The sequence below is a fragment of the mitochondrial genome of Xiphophorus maculatus (genome assembly GCF_002775205.1).
Source record: "Xiphophorus maculatus mitochondrion, complete genome".
In the NCBI taxonomy this organism is placed as follows: domain Eukaryota; kingdom Metazoa; phylum Chordata; class Actinopteri; order Cyprinodontiformes; family Poeciliidae; genus Xiphophorus; species Xiphophorus maculatus.
In genome coordinates this window covers 1,538-16,417 of record NC_011379.1, presented here as the reverse complement: position 1 = coordinate 16,417, position 14,880 = coordinate 1,538, and the positions used below count along the sequence as shown (strand labels likewise).

The following is a 14,880-nucleotide window of genomic DNA, read 5'->3' as shown; positions in this document are numbered from 1 at the left end:
AATTCATAAATGAAAGTTTAATTACATTCATACATTTTCCGCCGGGCAAGGAAATGTTCAACCTTAATATAACATTTCTGTATGCACTCTGAAATGTCAAGTGAAAGGAAATAGAAAAAAAATACCAGTAGCCCTATAGAGTGAAAGCTCGGCATGGTGGGTAACGAGGAGTATGTATTCCACCATTAACTTATGCAAGCGTCAGGAAATGTTAGGGGAATGTATTCAATTGATGGACCTGAAATAGGAACCAAATGCCAGGAATAGTTCACTGTGTGCTACCCCCACGATTTTTGTCCTTGACCATCAATAAACGTGTACATTAAGGAATCAACTGATGGTGGTCTCTTACTGCATTTGACTCTTACTTGCAGAGGTGGTGAGTCCTGGTATATCTAGACTGATGAGAGTTATGATAGGACAATTCAATATCGTCATCTTTTTAACATGATTAATGGAATTTGAAGTTAAGTGGTTTATGTCTACCTTCATATTTATTTGATGTATATAATGTGGTTATATTCCTACAATTTTGAATTTTTCATTAATGTAGGGTTACACTACTTTAAATGGTTAAAATAGATTAATGGGGATAATACATACATGTACTTAGGGGGGCAGAGTCCGGTACAAAGAATAGTTTAAATTAGAATCCTAGCTTTGGGAGTTAGGGGTGGAGGTTAAATTCCTTCTTCTTTGAGCAGTAGGGGGGAGTTTAACCCTCGTCCTTCGGCTTACAAGACCGACGCTCTGAAAGCTGAGCTACTAGTGCTTATCATCCAAGAATTTTGTTCTCGATCCATGCTGTAAAGGGGGCAAGGAGTAGAAATAAGGAGAAGTACAGGAAGGAGGCGACTTGTCCGATGATGATGAATGGGTGTTCAACGGGTATGCCGCCGATTCATGTAAGAATTACTACGTCTGCGACTAGAAGTCAAAATAGAATTTGGGTGAGGGGGCGGAAGGTGAGGCTTTGTTGTTTAGAGGTGTGTAGAAGGGGGACAACTATCAACACTAAGATGGAAGCCAAGAGGGCGAGGACGCCTCCTAGTTTGTTGGGGATAGAGCGGAGGATAGCGTAAGCAAAGAGAAAATATCATTCGGGCTTGATGTGGGGAGGGGTAACGAGTGGGTTTGCTGGGGTGAAGTTTTCTGGGTCTCCTAAGAGGTTAGGTGAGAAAAGGGATAGGGCCGTTAGTGCGGTGAGTAAGAAGACGAAGCCCAGGAGGTCTTTGTACGTGAAGTAGGGGTGAAAGGGGATTTTGTCGGCGTCGGAGTTTAAGCCAATGGGGTTGTTGGAGCCGGTTTCGTGGAGGAAAATAAGGTGGACTAGGGTTGCGGCAGCAATGACAAAGGGGAATAGGAAGTGGAAGGCAAAGAAGCGGGTTAGGGTGGCATTGTCTACTGAAAAGCCCCCTCAAATTCATTGGACGAGGGTGTTTCCTACGTAGGGTACGGCAGATAGGAGGTTGGTAATTACAGTAGCCCCTCAAAAAGATATTTGTCCTCATGGGAGGACATATCCGACGAAGGCGGTTATTATGACAAGTAGGAAGAGGATGACGCCAATATTTCATGTTTCTTTATAGAGGTAAGAGCCGTAGTACAGGCCTCGTCCAATGTGGAGGTAAATGCAAATGAAAAAGAAGGAGGCTCCGTTGGCGTGTACATTTCGGATAAGTCAGCCGTAGTTCACATCTCGGCAAATGTGGGCTACGGAGGAAAATGCTATGGAGATGTCAGAGGTGTAGTGTATTGCTAGAAATAGGCCGGTTAAAATCTGGGTAATAAGGCAAAGTCCTAGAAGGGAGCCAAAGTTTCATCAGGCTGAGATGTTCACGGGTGCAGGGAGGTCCACTAGCATGTCGTTTGCAATTTTTAAGAGAGGGTGGGTTTTTCGTAGGTTGGCCATTAAGTTCTTGTAGTTGAATAACGACGGTGGTTTTTCCAGTCATTGGTCTAAGTTAAAGTCTTAGTAGGAATGATGTCTTATTTGATGTACATCTTATTGTTTGGATTAGTACTGGGGCTGGTGGCAGTTGCATCTAACCCATCTCCCTACTTTGCAGCTCTTGGGCTGGTTGTAGTGGCGGGTGTAGGGTGTGGTGTATTAGTTGGCAGCGGGGGTTGTTTTTTATCGCTAATTCTGTTTTTAATCTATTTAGGGGGAATGTTGGTAGTTTTTGCCTATTCAGCCGCCATAGCGGCTGAACCTTTTCCGGAAGGGTGGGGGAGTTGGCCCACATTGCGATTGATGGTGGGGTATGTGGCAGGTGTGGGAGTTGCGTGGGGTTTGATAGGAAAATTTTGGTATGAAGAGGATTGGTTGGGGTTTGATGGGGTGGTGGAGTTGTCTGTGCTTCGGGGGGATGTGGGGGGAGTTTCGTTGATGTATTCGTCAGGGGGGTGATTGTTAATTGGAGGGGGTTGGGTGTTGTTACTAACTTTGTTTGTTGTTTTAGAGTTAACTCGAGGGTTAAGTCGGGGCGCTCTTCGGGCCGTTTAAAATAAAAAGAGGGCAAGGGCAAGTAGGGAGGTAAAGAAAAATAAGGATAAGTAAGTTTTGATTATTCCCTGTTGGATGTTGCTTGTGGTTGTAATGGGGCGAAGGCTGAGGGAGTAGGTTGCTTTGGGTCCAGATTTTTCTAGTCAGGTTTGGTCAATTGTTTGGGTTGCAATGGCTTGTCCCAGGACCAGGTTGGTTTGGGGGATTAGGCGATGCATGATATGTGGGAAAAAGCCTAGCATGTTGGAGAAATGATGGAGGGTGGGGGTTTGTTTAAATTGTTTGAACTGTTTAGATGAGAGGGTGGAAAGTTCTAGTGCGGTGAAGAGACCGAGAAGGGTTACGATTAAGGCTGCAAGTTTCAGGGGGGTGGGTATGGTTATGGGGGGTGTGTTAAGGGGTAGGGTGTTTGAGGTAATTAAAAGACCGGCTACGATGCTTCCTCAGGCTAGGCGTTTAATAGGGTTAATGACGGCGGGGTTGTTTTCGTTGATGGGAGAAAGTGGGTTAAAGCGGGGGTGGCCTATTGAAACAAAGAAAACGATTCGAAGGCTGTAGACTGCTGTGAAGGAAGTGGCGATAAGTGTAAGGATAAGGGCCCAGGCGTTTAAGTAGGATGTGTTTAGCGCCTCAATGATGGCGTCTTTGGAGAAAAAGCCGGCTAGGAAGGGGGTACCTGTTAAAGCTAGGCTCCCGATGGTAAGGCAAGAAGAAGTGAGGGGGGCTAGGTGGTGCATACCCCCTATCTTACGGATGTCCTGTTCGTCGTTCAGGCTGTGGATGATAGAGCCGGAGCAGAGAAAGAGTATTGCTTTAAAAAAGGCGTGGGTGCAGATGTGGAGGAAGGCCAATTGCGGTTGATTTAGTCCGATGGTGACCATTATTAGGCCTAGTTGGCTTGAAGTGGAGAAAGCTACGATTTTTTTGATATCATTTTGGGTTAGGGCACAGATTGCGGTAAATAGGGTGGTAAGGGCTCCTAGGCATAGGCAGGTGGTTAAAGCTGTTTTATTATTCTCTAGTATGGGGCTTAGGCGAATAAGTAGAAAGATCCCAGCTACAACCATGGTGCTTGAGTGTAGTAGGGCAGATACCGGCGTGGGGCCTTCTATGGCGGAGGGGAGTCAAGGGTGGAGGCCGAATTGAGCGGATTTTCCTGTGGCGGCGAGGATAAGCCCTAAGAGGGGGAGGGTGAGGTTGTAATTGTCGGAGAGGGAGAATAGTTGCTGGAGGTCTCAGGAGTTTAGGCGGGTTGCTGTTCATGCTATTATTAGGATAAGGCCAATGTCTCCGATGCGATTGTATAGGACTGCTTGAAGGGCAGCTGTGTTGGCGTCGGCCCGTCCGTACCATCAGCCGATTAAGAGAAAGGATATAATTCCGACGCCTTCTCATCCGATGAATAGTTGGAACATGTTGTTGGCTGTGACGAGGATAATTATTGCAATTAGAAAGACTAGAAGGTATTTGAAAAATCGGTTCATTTTGGGGTCGGAGTGTATGTATCAGGATGCGAATTCTAGGATGGATCAGGTTACATAGAGGGCGACAGGGGTGAAGATGCAAGAGTAGGTGTCGAATTTAAAGCTGATGTTGATGTCAAAGGTTAGTGTGTTTGTTCAAGATCAGGTTGTGATGGTAGTTTCTGTCCCTTGGTCGAAGAGTAGGAAGAGGGGAAAAAGGCTGATGAAGAAGGCTAGTTTGATAGCGGTTTTAGTTTTTGACAGGGCTCAGTTAGGGGAGAGGGGGTCGGGGTTGAAAGTGGTTAGTACGGGATATAGTAAGACAAAGAAAATGAGTATTATGCAGGAAGGCAGGAAGAGAGCAGTTGAGGGCATAGCTTCTACTTGGAGTTGCACCAAGAGTTTTTGGTTCCTAAGACCAACGGATGAGCTATTATCCTTTAGGAGCTGTATTAGTCGAGTGAGCCCTGGGGTTCAACCAGGGTCGCGATAGATTAGCAGTCGTCGTTGCTGTCGAGCCTCTCTCGGTGGACAAGGGGATTTTAACCTCTTTCTCTGGAATCACAATCTAGTATTTTAGTTTAAACTATGTCTACGGGCGTGCCATTATTTGGAGCAGTCTCAGGGTTATTAGAGGGTTGTTGTTGGGGTTTGGCAGGTAAGGGGGTGTAACCTCTTTTTTTAGAAGGACATCTAGTATTTTTTCAAATTATATCTGCAAGCGTTTCAGCCCCAGAGCAGTTCTGGCTTGAGAACAAGTAGTAGGAGGGGGAGAAGGTGGAGTGTAAGGAGAAGGTGCTCTCGAGAGTGGGATGGGTCAAGGGAGATTAGGTGGTTGGGAAGTGGGCCACGTTGGGTTGTAAGGAATATGTAGAGGGAATAGCCTGCGGTGATCAGTGTTCCCAAGCCTGTCAGAATTAGTGTTCATGTGGATCAGTTAAACAAAGATGTGATAATTATCAGCTCACCCATGAGGTTTGGTAGGGGTGGTAATGCAAGGTTGGCTAGGGTGGCAGTGAATCATCAAATGGCTGTTAGAGGTAAAAGTGTTTGCAATCCTCGGGCTAAAATTATAGTTCGGCTGTGGGAGCGCTCATAGTTGGTGTTGGCAAGACAAAAGAGAGCCGAAGATGTTAAGCCGTGTGCAATTATGAGAATTAAAGCCCCTGTGAGGGCCCAGGGGGTTTGGATTAAAATGGCTGCTGCTACCAGGCCCATGTGGCTCACAGAAGAGTAGGCAATGAGGGCTTTTAGGTCGGTTTGTCGTAAACAAATTGACCCAGTTATAATTACCCCCCAGAGTGCTAGGATAATAAAGGGGTAGTTTAATTCTTTGGTAAGGGGGTCTAGGATGACAAGAATGCGCATTATTCCGTATCCGCCTAGTTTCAGGAGAACGGCGGCAAGGACTATTGAGCCGGCGATAGGGGCCTCAACGTGGGCCTTAGGGAGTCATAGATGGGCCCCATAGAGGGGTATTTTAACTAAGAATGCCAGGAGACAGGCCACCCATCAGATTTTGTGGGCCCAGAGGGTTGAGTAGGTGGGGGGCAGGTAGGGGAGGGTAAAAAAGGAGAGAGTGCCTGCTGAATTTTGTAGTAGGAGGAGGGCAATTAGGAGAGGGAGGGAGCCTGCTAGAGTATAAAAAAGAAAGTAGGTCCCTGCGTTTAAGCGCTCTATCTGGTTTCCTCAGCGGGTGATGATGATTAGAGTGGGAATGAGGGTAGCTTCAAACATAACATAAAATATAATTAGCTCAGTAGCACTGAAAGCAAGGATTAAGAAGATTTGGAGGGAGATAAGGAGAGAGATGAAGATTCGTTGGCGATTAATTGGTTCGAGCATAAGGTGGTTTTGGCTAGCGAGAATTATAAGGGGGAGTAGTCAACAGGTGAGGACAAGGAGGGGGGTGGAGATTGGGTCGGAGGCTATAAAGCAGCTTAGGAAAGATCAGCCGATTTCGGCAGGCAATGCTAGTCAGAGTAGGCTAGTGCTTGCAATTACTAGGCTATAGAAGAGAGAGGTGGTTCAAAGGTATTTTTTAGGTGTTAGTCATACGGCGGGGAGCAAGAGGATTGAGGGGAGAAGAATTTTTAGCATTGGAGGAGGCTTAGGTTTTGAAGTCGGTTGTTGCTGTGGGTTCGAGTGGTGGCTACTAAGAGTGCTAAGCCTGCGCCGGCCTCGCAGGCAGAAAAGGCTAGTAGGATTATTGGTAGGGCTGCAGAGTTTATTGTGTCAAATTGAAGGGCCCATAGGGATAGTGCAATAAATAATGAAAGTATAAGTCCTTCTAAGCATAGGAGGGCTGAGAGGAAGTGAGTTCGGTGAAAGGCAAGACCGGCTAGGCCTAGCATAAAGGCCGATGAGAATGCAAAATGGGCGGGGGTCATCAGGCAGTTATGGGGTTGAACCATAAGTTTTTGAGCCGAAATCAAATGTTTTAATTAAACTAAGAGCCTATTCTGCTCATTCTAGGCCTCCTTGGGCTCACTCATATATTAAGCCGAGGGTGAGGAGAACGAGTAGGATGGTCGCGCAGATAAAGGTGAGGTGTGGGTTGGTGAGTTGATCCCCCCAGGGAAGGGGGAGTAAGAGGGCAATTTCTAGGTCAAAGAGGAGGAATAGGATTGCGACCAGGAAAAATCGAATGGAGAATGGCAATCGTGCTGACCCCAGGGGGTCAAAGCCGCATTCATAGGGTGAGAGTTTTTCGTGGTCGGGGGTTATTAGGGGTAGTCAGAAGGCGATAGTTGCTAAAAGAAGGGATAAAAGGAGAGAAATTGAAAAGGTAGTTACCACTAGGTTCATTATCTTTCCTTGGATTTTAACCAAGGCCGTGTGATTGGAAGTCACTTATACTGGCGTCTGTACTAGAAAGATTAAGAGCCTCATCAGTAAATGGAGATGTATAAGAAGAGTCATACGACGTCGACGAAGTGTCAATATCAGGCTGCGGCTTCGAAGCCGAAGTGGTGCTCTGATGTGAAGTGGTGAAGTATCTGTCGTAGAAGGCAGACTGTTAGAAAGGTTGAGCCAATAATTACATGGAGGCCGTGGAAGCCGGTTGCAACAAAGAAAGTTGAGCCGTATACCCCGTCAGCAATTGTAAATGGGGCTTCGTAGTACTCTATTGCTTGGAGGGCTGTAAAGTAGAATCCCAGGAGGATAGTGAGGGTAAGTGATTGAAGGGCTTGTTTTCGTTGGCCTTCTATAATGCTGTGGTGGGCCCAGGTGACTGTAACACCGGAGGCCAGGAGTACTGCTGTGTTGAGTAGGGGGACTTCGAAGGGATTGAGCGTGGTAATTCCGGTTGGGGGTCAGCAGCCGCCTAGTTCGGGAGTAGGGGCTAGGCTTGAGTGGTAGAAAGCTCAAAAAAATCCCAGGAAAAAGAATACTTCGGAAGTAATGAAAAGGATTATGCCGTATCGAAGGCCTTTTTGGACGGGGGGAGTGTGATGTCCTTGAAATGTCCCCTCTCGGATGATATCTCGTCATCATTGGTACATTGTGAGTAGTAAAAGAACTAGGCCCAGAGATATCAGGGTTGTAGAGTGAAAGTGTATTCAGATGGCTAGGCCGGATGTTATAAGAAGGGCGGAAACTGCGCCCGTCAGGGGTCAGGGGCTTGGGTCTACTATGTGGTATGCGTGTGCTTGATGGGCCATTAGACGTTTTCTTGTAGGTAAAGGCTTAAGAGGAGGACGAAAACATATGCTTGGATTATGGCTACTGCCACTTCTAAAAGGGTGAGGAGGAACAGGAGGGTAATAGTAAAAGTTGCTACTGCAGGTAGGATTGAAAGGAGGACGGAAGTTGCGGAGGAAATTAATTGGATCAGGAGGTGGCCTGCGGTTAAATTGGCGGTGAGTCGAACCCCGAGAGCAATGGGGCGGATAAATAGGCTGATTGTTTCAATGATAATTAAGACAGGGATGAGCGGAGTGGGTGTCCCTTCGGGCAGAAGGTGGCCAAGGGCTTGGGTAGGTTGGGTTCATAGGCCGAGGATTACAGTGGCCAGTCAGAGCGGGATAGCAAAGCCCATGTTTATAGATAGTTGTGTGGTGGGGGTAAAGGTGTATGGTAGGAGGCCTGTTGTGTTTAGTGTAATTAAAAAGAGCATTAAAGAGGCTAAGAGTAGTGCTCATTTGTGCCCGGGGTTGTTAATAGGCAAGAAAATTTGTTGTGTAAATTGGCCTAGGAATCAGCTTTGGAGGGAGAGAAGTCGGTTGTTGACCCAGCGGGCTGTTTGGCGTGGAAAGAGGGCTCAGGGTAGGGCCAGGGCAATGGCTGCCAGGGGGGTTCATATGAGTGAGGGGCTTAGGAACTGGTTGAATAGGCTTAGTGTCATAGTCAGTTTCAGGGCTCTGTTTGTGGTGCTTGTTTAGTCTGGGGGGCCGGGGCTTCTGGAAAGACGTGGGTTGATACTTTTGGAAGAACAACTACTGAGAAGACCACTCAGGAAAATAATAGGTATGCGAGTCAAGGGGAGGGGATTAACTGGGGCATTTCGCTAGGGGTGGTTGGGAGGCACCATTTTTAGCTTAAAAGGCTAACGCTAGACCCTGTTTAGCTTCTTAGCGAAGTATCTTGGAGCATTATTGAGGATCAGTTTTCAAAGTGTTCGAGGGGTACTGCTTCGACTACAATGGGTATAAAGCTGTGGTTGGCTCCGCAAATTTCTGAGCACTGACCAAAAAATACCCCGGGACGTGAGGTGATAAAGGCTGTTTGGTTTAATCGCCCTGGGACTGCATCTATTTTAATCCCGAGGGATGGGACTGCCCAGGAGTGGAGAACATCGTCAGCAGAAATTAGGATGCGGGTGGGGGAATTCAGGGGGACCACCATACGGTGATCTGTTTCTAAGAGTCGAAATTGGCCAGGGGCAAGGTCTTGTGTTGGAATTATATAAGAGTCGAAGCCTAAGTCTTCATAGTCTGTATACTCATAGCTTCAGTATCATTGATGACCTATTGCCTTAATTGTTAAGTGGGGGTCGTTGATCTCATCTATTAGGTAAAGAATGCGGAGAGATGGAAGGGCGATGAGGATCAGGATTATTGCTGGGAGGAGGGTTCAAATAATTTCGATTACTTGGGAGTCCAGAATGAGTTTGTCTGTTAGTTTTGTAGTCACTATGGCTACAATAATGTAAAGAACTAGGGTGCTGATGAGAAACACAATTATAAGGGTGTGATCGTGGAAGTGAAGGAGTTCTTCTATAACGGGTGAAGCTGCATCTTGAAAACCTAGTTGGGAGGGATGTGCCATTAATTTAGGCAAGACACGCGGGGGTTTAACCCACGATTTTGCCTTGACAAGGCAGTGTAATAATACTTTACTAGTGTCTTATAAGAAAGTGGCAGAATGGCTATGTGGCTGGCTTGAAACCAGCTTACGGGGGTTCAATTCCTTCCTTTCTCGGTTATTTGGCGGTGTGTTGTACTTGTACGAATGCAGGCTCTTCAAATGTGTGGTAGGGGGGTGGGCATCCGTGAAGTCATTCAACGTTGGTTGTAACCAGGTGGGCTGAAAGGACTTCACGTTTTGCTGTGAAGGCCTCTCAAATAATGAAGAGGAATACAATCACTGCCACGAGAGAAATTAGTGAGCCAATCGAAGAAATTGTATTTCATAGTGTGTAAGCGTCTGGGTAGTCAGAGTATCGTCGTGGCATGCCTGCTAGCCCAAGGAAGTGCTGTGGGAAGAAGGTAAGATTGACCCCAACAAATATAATCCCGAAGTGGATTTTTGTTCAGGCGCTGTGAAGGGAGTAGCCAGAGAACAGTGGAAATCAGTGTACAAATCCTGCGACAATGGCAAAGACAGCCCCCATTGAAAGGACATAGTGAAAGTGGGCTACTACGTAATAGGTGTCGTGAAGGACAATATCTAGGGATGAGTTTGCCAAGACAATTCCCGTTAGTCCTCCTACTGTAAAAAGGAAGATAAAACCGAGAGCTCAGAGGAGGGGGGTTTCTCATTTTAGGGCTCCGCCGTGAAGGGTTGCTAATCAGCTAAAAACTTTAACTCCGGTGGGGATGGCAATAATTATTGTGGCGGATGTGAAGTAAGCGCGAGTGTCAACGTCTATTCCGACTGTGAACATGTGGTGAGCTCAGACGATAAAGCCTAGGAGTCCAATGGCCATTATGGCCCACACTATTCCCATATAACCAAAAGGCTCTTTTTTACCGGCGTAGTAGGCTACAATGTGTGAGATTATTCCAAAGCCCGGTAGAATTAGAATGTACACTTCTGGGTGTCCAAAGAATCAGAACAGGTGTTGGTAGAGGATTGGATCTCCCCCACCTGCCGGGTCGAAAAAGGTGGTGTTAAGATTTCGATCTGTTAGAAGTATGGTAATACCTGCGGCAAGGACGGGGAGGGAAAGAAGTAGGAGTACAGCTGTAATTAGAACTGCTCAGACAAACAGGGGTGTCTGGTATTGAGATGCTGCGGGAGGTTTTATGTTAATTATAGTGGTAATAAAGTTGATTGCCCCCAGAATGGAGGAAATACCGGCCAGATGGAGTGAAAAAATAGTCAAGTCCACGGAGGGTCCAGCATGCGCTAAATTGCCTGCAAGAGGGGGATAAACAGTTCACCCTGTTCCAGCCCCTGCTTCAACCCCAGAGGATGCTAGGAGAAGAAGAAATGAGGGGGGAAGGAGTCAAAAGCTTATGTTGTTTATTCGGGGAAAGGCTATGTCAGGGGCGCCAATTATTAGTGGGATTAGTCAGTTACCAAAGCCGCCAATTATGATGGGTATAACTATAAAAAAAATTATTACAAAGGCATGAGCTGTGACGATCACATTGTAGATTTGGTCGTCACCCAGGAGGGTGCCCGGTTGACTTAGTTCGGCCCGAATTAAGAGGCTTAAGGCTGTTCCCACTATACCGGCCCAAGCGCCAAATACTAGATAAAGGGTGCCGATGTCTTTATGGTTAGTTGAAAAGAGTCAACGTGTGGTTGCCACAGGTAAGATGGCTGAGTGTTAAGCGGTGGATTGTAGACCCATGAACGGAGGCTCAACTCCTCCTCTTGCCAAAGCTCCGAGGTGTTATCACATCAGATTGCAAATCCGAAGAAGCAGGTTAGACCCTGCCGGGGCTTTTCCTCGCCTATTTTGCTTCAGCTAGGCGAGGAAAAGTTAGACAGATGCTCTCTGGTTTGGGCGCTTAGCTGTTAACTAAGAGTTTGTAGGATCGAGGCCTTCCTGTCTAGAAAGGCTTTAGCTTAATTAAAGTGTCTGTTTTGCAAATAGAAGATGTGGGTTAGTGTCCCGTAAGTCTTAGTTCAGGGGCTGGGGGATTTTCACCCCCACTTAGGGCTTTGAAGGCCCTTGGTCTAAGGTATGATCCTAAGCCCCTAGAAAGTGAAAAGAGCCAGAATGGTTGGGGTGGCAGGGAGAAGGAAAATTGTTGTGGTGGTGGTTAAAGCCAGGGGGAGGGTGTTGTGTTGGGGGTTAAGTCGTCAGGGGAGTGTTCCGGCGGGGTTGTTTGGGGGCATAGTGAGTGTTATTGTGTATGATAGTCGGAGATAAAAATAAAGGCTGAAGAGGGATGAAAGGGCAGCGAGAGTGGCAATTGGGGCCAGGTCTTGTTTGGTTAACTCTTGGAGGATAAGTCATTTTGGTAAGAATCCTGTTAGGGGTGGTAGACCTCCCAGGGATAAGAGGATGAGGGGGACAGAAGCAGTAAGAGTTGGGATTTTGGCTCAGGAGATGGATAAAGAGTTAATATGTGTGGTGCGAACTAGTATGAAGGAGGAAAAAAGTGAAAAGGTCATTATTAGGTAAGTAAAAAGGGTAAGTAAGGTGAGAGGGGGTGAGAATGGGAGAATGAGAATTATTCAGCCCAGATGGGCGATTGATGAGTATGCAAGAATTTTTCGGAGTTGGACTTGGTTGAAACCCCCTCAGCCGCCCACGATCACAGATAAGAGGCCTAAGGTAATGAAAACATTGGGGTTGTCTGGCTGAATTTGGTAAATGAGGCAAAAGGGGGCAAGTTTTTGCCAAGTGGAAAGGATAAGGCCGGTAAGTAGGCTTAAGCCTTGTATTACTTCTGGCATTCAGCTGTGGAGGGGGGCGAGACCGATTTTTATAGCTAGAGCTAGGGTGGTGAGTGTGGAAGTTAGGGGGTGGTTGATTTGAAGAATGTCTCATCCCCCGGTCAAGAATGCATTTGAGACAGCGGCGAATAGCAGTGTTGCTGAAGCGGTGGCTTGTGCAAAAAAGTATTTGGTGGTGGCTTCAATTGCTCGAGGGTTGTGGTTTTGGGTTATTAGGGGGATAATGGCTAGTGTATTGATTTCGATGCCTATTCAGGCGAGGTATCAGTGGGTGCTGGCGAAGGTTATGGCTGTGCCGAGACCAAGACTAATGATAAGGGTGGAGTAAACAAAGGGAGCCATTAGTGAAGGAGGGATTTTAACCATCATGTTCAGGGTATGGGCCTGAAAGCTTGTTTAGCTGACTTTACTAGGAAGTGGTGTAGTGGGAGCACTAAGAGTTTTGATCTCTTTAGGTTGGGTTCAAGTCCCTTCTTTCTAAGGATTCGGAGGGGGTTTAACCCACATTATTTACTCTATCAAAGTAGTCCTTTTTCAGGCACGAGTCCTGTGATTTATAATTGGGGAGGGAGGCTTGAAAGGGCTAGGGGTAAGGACAGGTGTCAGATGACGAAGGCGAGGGTGATGGGAAGGAAGTTTTTTCAGGTTAGGTGTATGAGTTGGTCGTACCGAAATCGTGGGTAAGAGGCCCGGACTCAAAGAAAAATTGCCACGAGGAAGGCGGTTTTGGTTATAATGCTAAAGGAAGCTAGTTCTGGGAGGGTGTGGTTGAAGGGTGTTCCCAGGAAAAGTGTGGCAGAGAGGGTGTTTATTAAGATAATGTTGGCGTATTCGGCCAAGAAAAAGAGGGCGAAGGGGCCTCCTGCATATTCTACGTTGAAGCCTGAAACTAGTTCAGATTCTCCTTCTGTTAGGTCAAAGGGGGCTCGGTTTGTTTCGGCTAGGGTAGATACGTATCATATGGCGGCAAGGGGTAATGCGGGAAGAATAAGTCAGGTTTGTTCTTGTGCGGTGTTAAATGTTTGTAGGGTAAAACCCCCTGCAAGAAGAATGGTGCTAAGTAAAATTAGGCCAAGACTTACTTCGTAGGAAATGGTTTGGGCTACGGCGCGCAAGGCTCCAATTAGGGCATATTTTGAATTTGATGCTCATCCTGAGCCTAGGATGGAGTAAACTGTTAGGCTTGAGAGGGCTAGGATAAATAGGATGCCGAGGTTTAAGTCGGCTAGTGGGGAGGGGAGTGGAAGGGGGGCTCATAGTGTTAAGGCCAGGGTGAAAGCTAGAATGGGGGTGAAGAGGAACAAGAGAGGGGAGGCGGTAGATGGGCGGATTGGTTCTTTAATTAGAAGTTTGAGACCGTCAGCGAATGGTTGGAGAAGGCCATAGGGGCCGACAACATTTGGGCCTTTGCGGAGTTGTATGTAGCCTAGTACTTTTCGTTCTAGGAGTGTCAGGAGAGCGACGGCTAGTATGATGAAGATGATAAGTATTAAAGGATTAATGATGGTGTTTAGGAGAAGCAGTACCATGGTCTGGGAGGGGAGTTGAACCCCTGTAAGAAGGGCTTAGGTCTTCTGCATTGGCCGGAGTCTGCCACCTAGACAGCTATTATCTTTGGCAGGGGGAGGCTCCTTTTGCCTAATTAAGTTGTTTTCATTAGGTGGGGGTAAGGTTTACTTTAAGCATGGGCCTCTTTTCTTCGGTCCTTTCGTACTGGAAGAAAGCACTTTATAGATAGAAACTGACCTGGATTACTCCGGTCTGAACTCAGATCACGTAGGACTTTAATCGTTGAACAAACGAGCCCTTAATAGCGGCTGCACCATTAGGATGTCCTGATCCAACATCGAGGTCGTAAACCCCCTTGTCGATAGGGGCTCTGAAAGGGGATTGCGCTGTTATCCCTAGGGTAACTCGGTCCGTTGATCGATTGTATCGGATCTTTAGGTCAGAGGTTCTGATTTTGTGAGCTGCGGCTCTTGTCCATGAAGCTGAGGTGCCTTCATTCCGTTCGGGGGTTTTTTATTTCCCCGGGGTCGCCCCAACCAAAGACATCGTGACAGGGGTCGGTCGGTTTTATCTTTTAATTAAGAAGGCTTTACGTGATCTGTCAGTACGTCTAAAGCTCCATAGGGTCTTCTCGTCTTATGTTAGCATCCCCGCTTCTGCACGGGGAGATCAATTTCATTGACTGGAGGAAGGAGACAGTTAAGCCCTCGTTTTGCCATTCATACAGGTCTTCATTTAAAAGACAAGTGATTACGCTACCTTTGCACGGTCAAGATACCGCGGCCGTTAAAATTTAAGTCACAGGGCAGGCGGGACCTCTTATTATGAGTTGGTCAAGAGGCGATGTTTTTGGTAAACAGGCGAGGCTTTGTAGTATTTGCCGAGTTCCTTCTTCCCTTTTTAGTCTTTCCTGGGGGGCACGCTGGTGTGAGGGTAACGGGGAGTATTTAGGGGGTTTTCTTGTTGTCTGTTTTGGTCTTAATACCCTCTTGGTTTGGGGCCGTTAATTGCCGGTGGGGGGTCCGATCCGGCTTACACATGTGCGGGGAGAGAAATGTATTCTCTTATTACTCATTTTAGCATAATCTTTTCTATTAACATAGGAAGGCCTGGTAGTGTTGGGGGAATACAATTTTGTTGTCAGGATTGGGGGTGTGGGGTGTGTTGGAGCTTTAACGCTTTCTTTAGGGTGGCTGCTTTTAGGCCCACCTTGGCACTTACCTGGGTGTGTATGATTGTTATCCGCTCGGTAAAGTTGTATCTTTGTTCAAAAGGGCTGTACCCCTTTTGAATAACTCTTTTGGAATCTCGGGGCCGGGGCTT

General features: G+C 46.9%; 13 protein-coding genes across 13 annotated transcripts, besides 22 other annotated features; 1 reads left to right on the top strand and 12 right to left on the bottom strand. All coding sequences in view use genetic code 2, as the record gives it.

The window, feature by feature from the left end:
* Window positions 1-630: part of a D loop (control region) that runs on past the window's edge.
* Window positions 631-700, top strand: a tRNA (tRNA-Pro).
* Window positions 700-772, bottom strand: a tRNA (tRNA-Thr).
* On the bottom strand, window positions 773-1,912 carry CYTB (cytochrome b). The gene has a single exon. It carries the CDS (start codon window positions 1,910-1,912, stop codon window positions 773-775), a length of 1,140 nt encoding a protein of 379 aa, YP_002286787.1.
* Window positions 1,913-1,915: 3 nt separating this feature from the next.
* Window positions 1,916-1,984, top strand: a tRNA (tRNA-Glu).
* Window positions 1,985-2,506, top strand: ND6 (NADH dehydrogenase subunit 6). Its single transcript has one exon. The coding sequence runs from the start codon at window positions 1,985-1,987 to the stop codon at window positions 2,504-2,506; it is 522 nt and encodes a 173-aa protein (YP_002286786.1).
* Window positions 2,503-4,344, bottom strand: ND5 (NADH dehydrogenase subunit 5). The gene has a single exon. It carries the CDS (start codon window positions 4,342-4,344, stop codon window positions 2,503-2,505), a length of 1,842 nt encoding a protein of 613 aa, YP_002286785.1.
* Window positions 4,345-4,417, bottom strand: a tRNA (tRNA-Leu).
* Window positions 4,418-4,426: 9 nt separating this feature from the next.
* Window positions 4,427-4,495, bottom strand: a tRNA (tRNA-Ser).
* Window positions 4,496-4,565, bottom strand: a tRNA (tRNA-His).
* Window positions 4,566-4,683: 118 nt separating this feature from the next.
* On the bottom strand, window positions 4,684-6,069 carry ND4 (NADH dehydrogenase subunit 4). The gene has a single exon. The coding sequence runs from the start codon at window positions 6,067-6,069 to the stop codon at window positions 4,684-4,686; it is 1,386 nt and encodes a 461-aa protein (YP_002286784.1).
* ND4L (NADH dehydrogenase subunit 4L) lies at window positions 6,063-6,359 on the bottom strand. Its single transcript has one exon. It carries the CDS (start codon window positions 6,357-6,359, stop codon window positions 6,063-6,065), a length of 297 nt encoding a protein of 98 aa, YP_002286783.1.
* Window positions 6,360-6,428, bottom strand: a tRNA (tRNA-Arg).
* On the bottom strand, window positions 6,429-6,777 carry ND3 (NADH dehydrogenase subunit 3). The gene has a single exon. A coding segment is annotated over exon 1 (349 nt).
* Window positions 6,778-6,849, bottom strand: a tRNA (tRNA-Gly).
* COX3 (cytochrome c oxidase subunit III) lies at window positions 6,850-7,634 on the bottom strand. The gene has a single exon. A coding segment is annotated over exon 1 (785 nt).
* Window positions 7,635-8,317, bottom strand: ATP6 (ATP synthase F0 subunit 6). The gene has a single exon. A coding segment is annotated over exon 1 (683 nt).
* ATP8 (ATP synthase F0 subunit 8) lies at window positions 8,308-8,475 on the bottom strand. Its single transcript has one exon. The coding sequence runs from the start codon at window positions 8,473-8,475 to the stop codon at window positions 8,308-8,310; it is 168 nt and encodes a 55-aa protein (YP_002286779.1).
* Window position 8,476: 1 nt separating this feature from the next.
* Window positions 8,477-8,549, bottom strand: a tRNA (tRNA-Lys).
* Window positions 8,550-9,240, bottom strand: COX2 (cytochrome c oxidase subunit II). Its single transcript has one exon. A coding segment is annotated over exon 1 (691 nt).
* Window positions 9,241-9,249: 9 nt separating this feature from the next.
* Window positions 9,250-9,320, bottom strand: a tRNA (tRNA-Asp).
* A 2-nt stretch (window positions 9,321-9,322) lies between these two features.
* Window positions 9,323-9,393, top strand: a tRNA (tRNA-Ser).
* Window position 9,394: 1 nt separating this feature from the next.
* COX1 (cytochrome c oxidase subunit I) lies at window positions 9,395-10,951 on the bottom strand. The gene has a single exon. The coding sequence runs from the start codon at window positions 10,949-10,951 to the stop codon at window positions 9,395-9,397; it is 1,557 nt and encodes a 518-aa protein (YP_002286777.1).
* Window position 10,952: 1 nt separating this feature from the next.
* Window positions 10,953-11,022, top strand: a tRNA (tRNA-Tyr).
* A 1-nt stretch (window position 11,023) lies between these two features.
* Window positions 11,024-11,088, top strand: a tRNA (tRNA-Cys).
* Window positions 11,089-11,126: 38 nt separating this feature from the next.
* Window positions 11,127-11,199, top strand: a tRNA (tRNA-Asn).
* Window position 11,200: 1 nt separating this feature from the next.
* Window positions 11,201-11,269, top strand: a tRNA (tRNA-Ala).
* Window positions 11,270-11,272: 3 nt separating this feature from the next.
* Window positions 11,273-11,345, bottom strand: a tRNA (tRNA-Trp).
* On the bottom strand, window positions 11,346-12,390 carry ND2 (NADH dehydrogenase subunit 2). Its single transcript has one exon. A coding segment is annotated over exon 1 (1,045 nt).
* Window positions 12,391-12,459, bottom strand: a tRNA (tRNA-Met).
* Window positions 12,459-12,529, top strand: a tRNA (tRNA-Gln).
* Window positions 12,529-12,596, bottom strand: a tRNA (tRNA-Ile).
* A 6-nt stretch (window positions 12,597-12,602) lies between these two features.
* ND1 (NADH dehydrogenase subunit 1) lies at window positions 12,603-13,577 on the bottom strand. The gene has a single exon. It carries the CDS (start codon window positions 13,575-13,577, stop codon window positions 12,603-12,605), a length of 975 nt encoding a protein of 324 aa, YP_002286775.1.
* Window positions 13,578-13,651, bottom strand: a tRNA (tRNA-Leu).
* Window positions 13,652-14,880, bottom strand: part of an rRNA (l-rRNA) that runs on past the window's edge.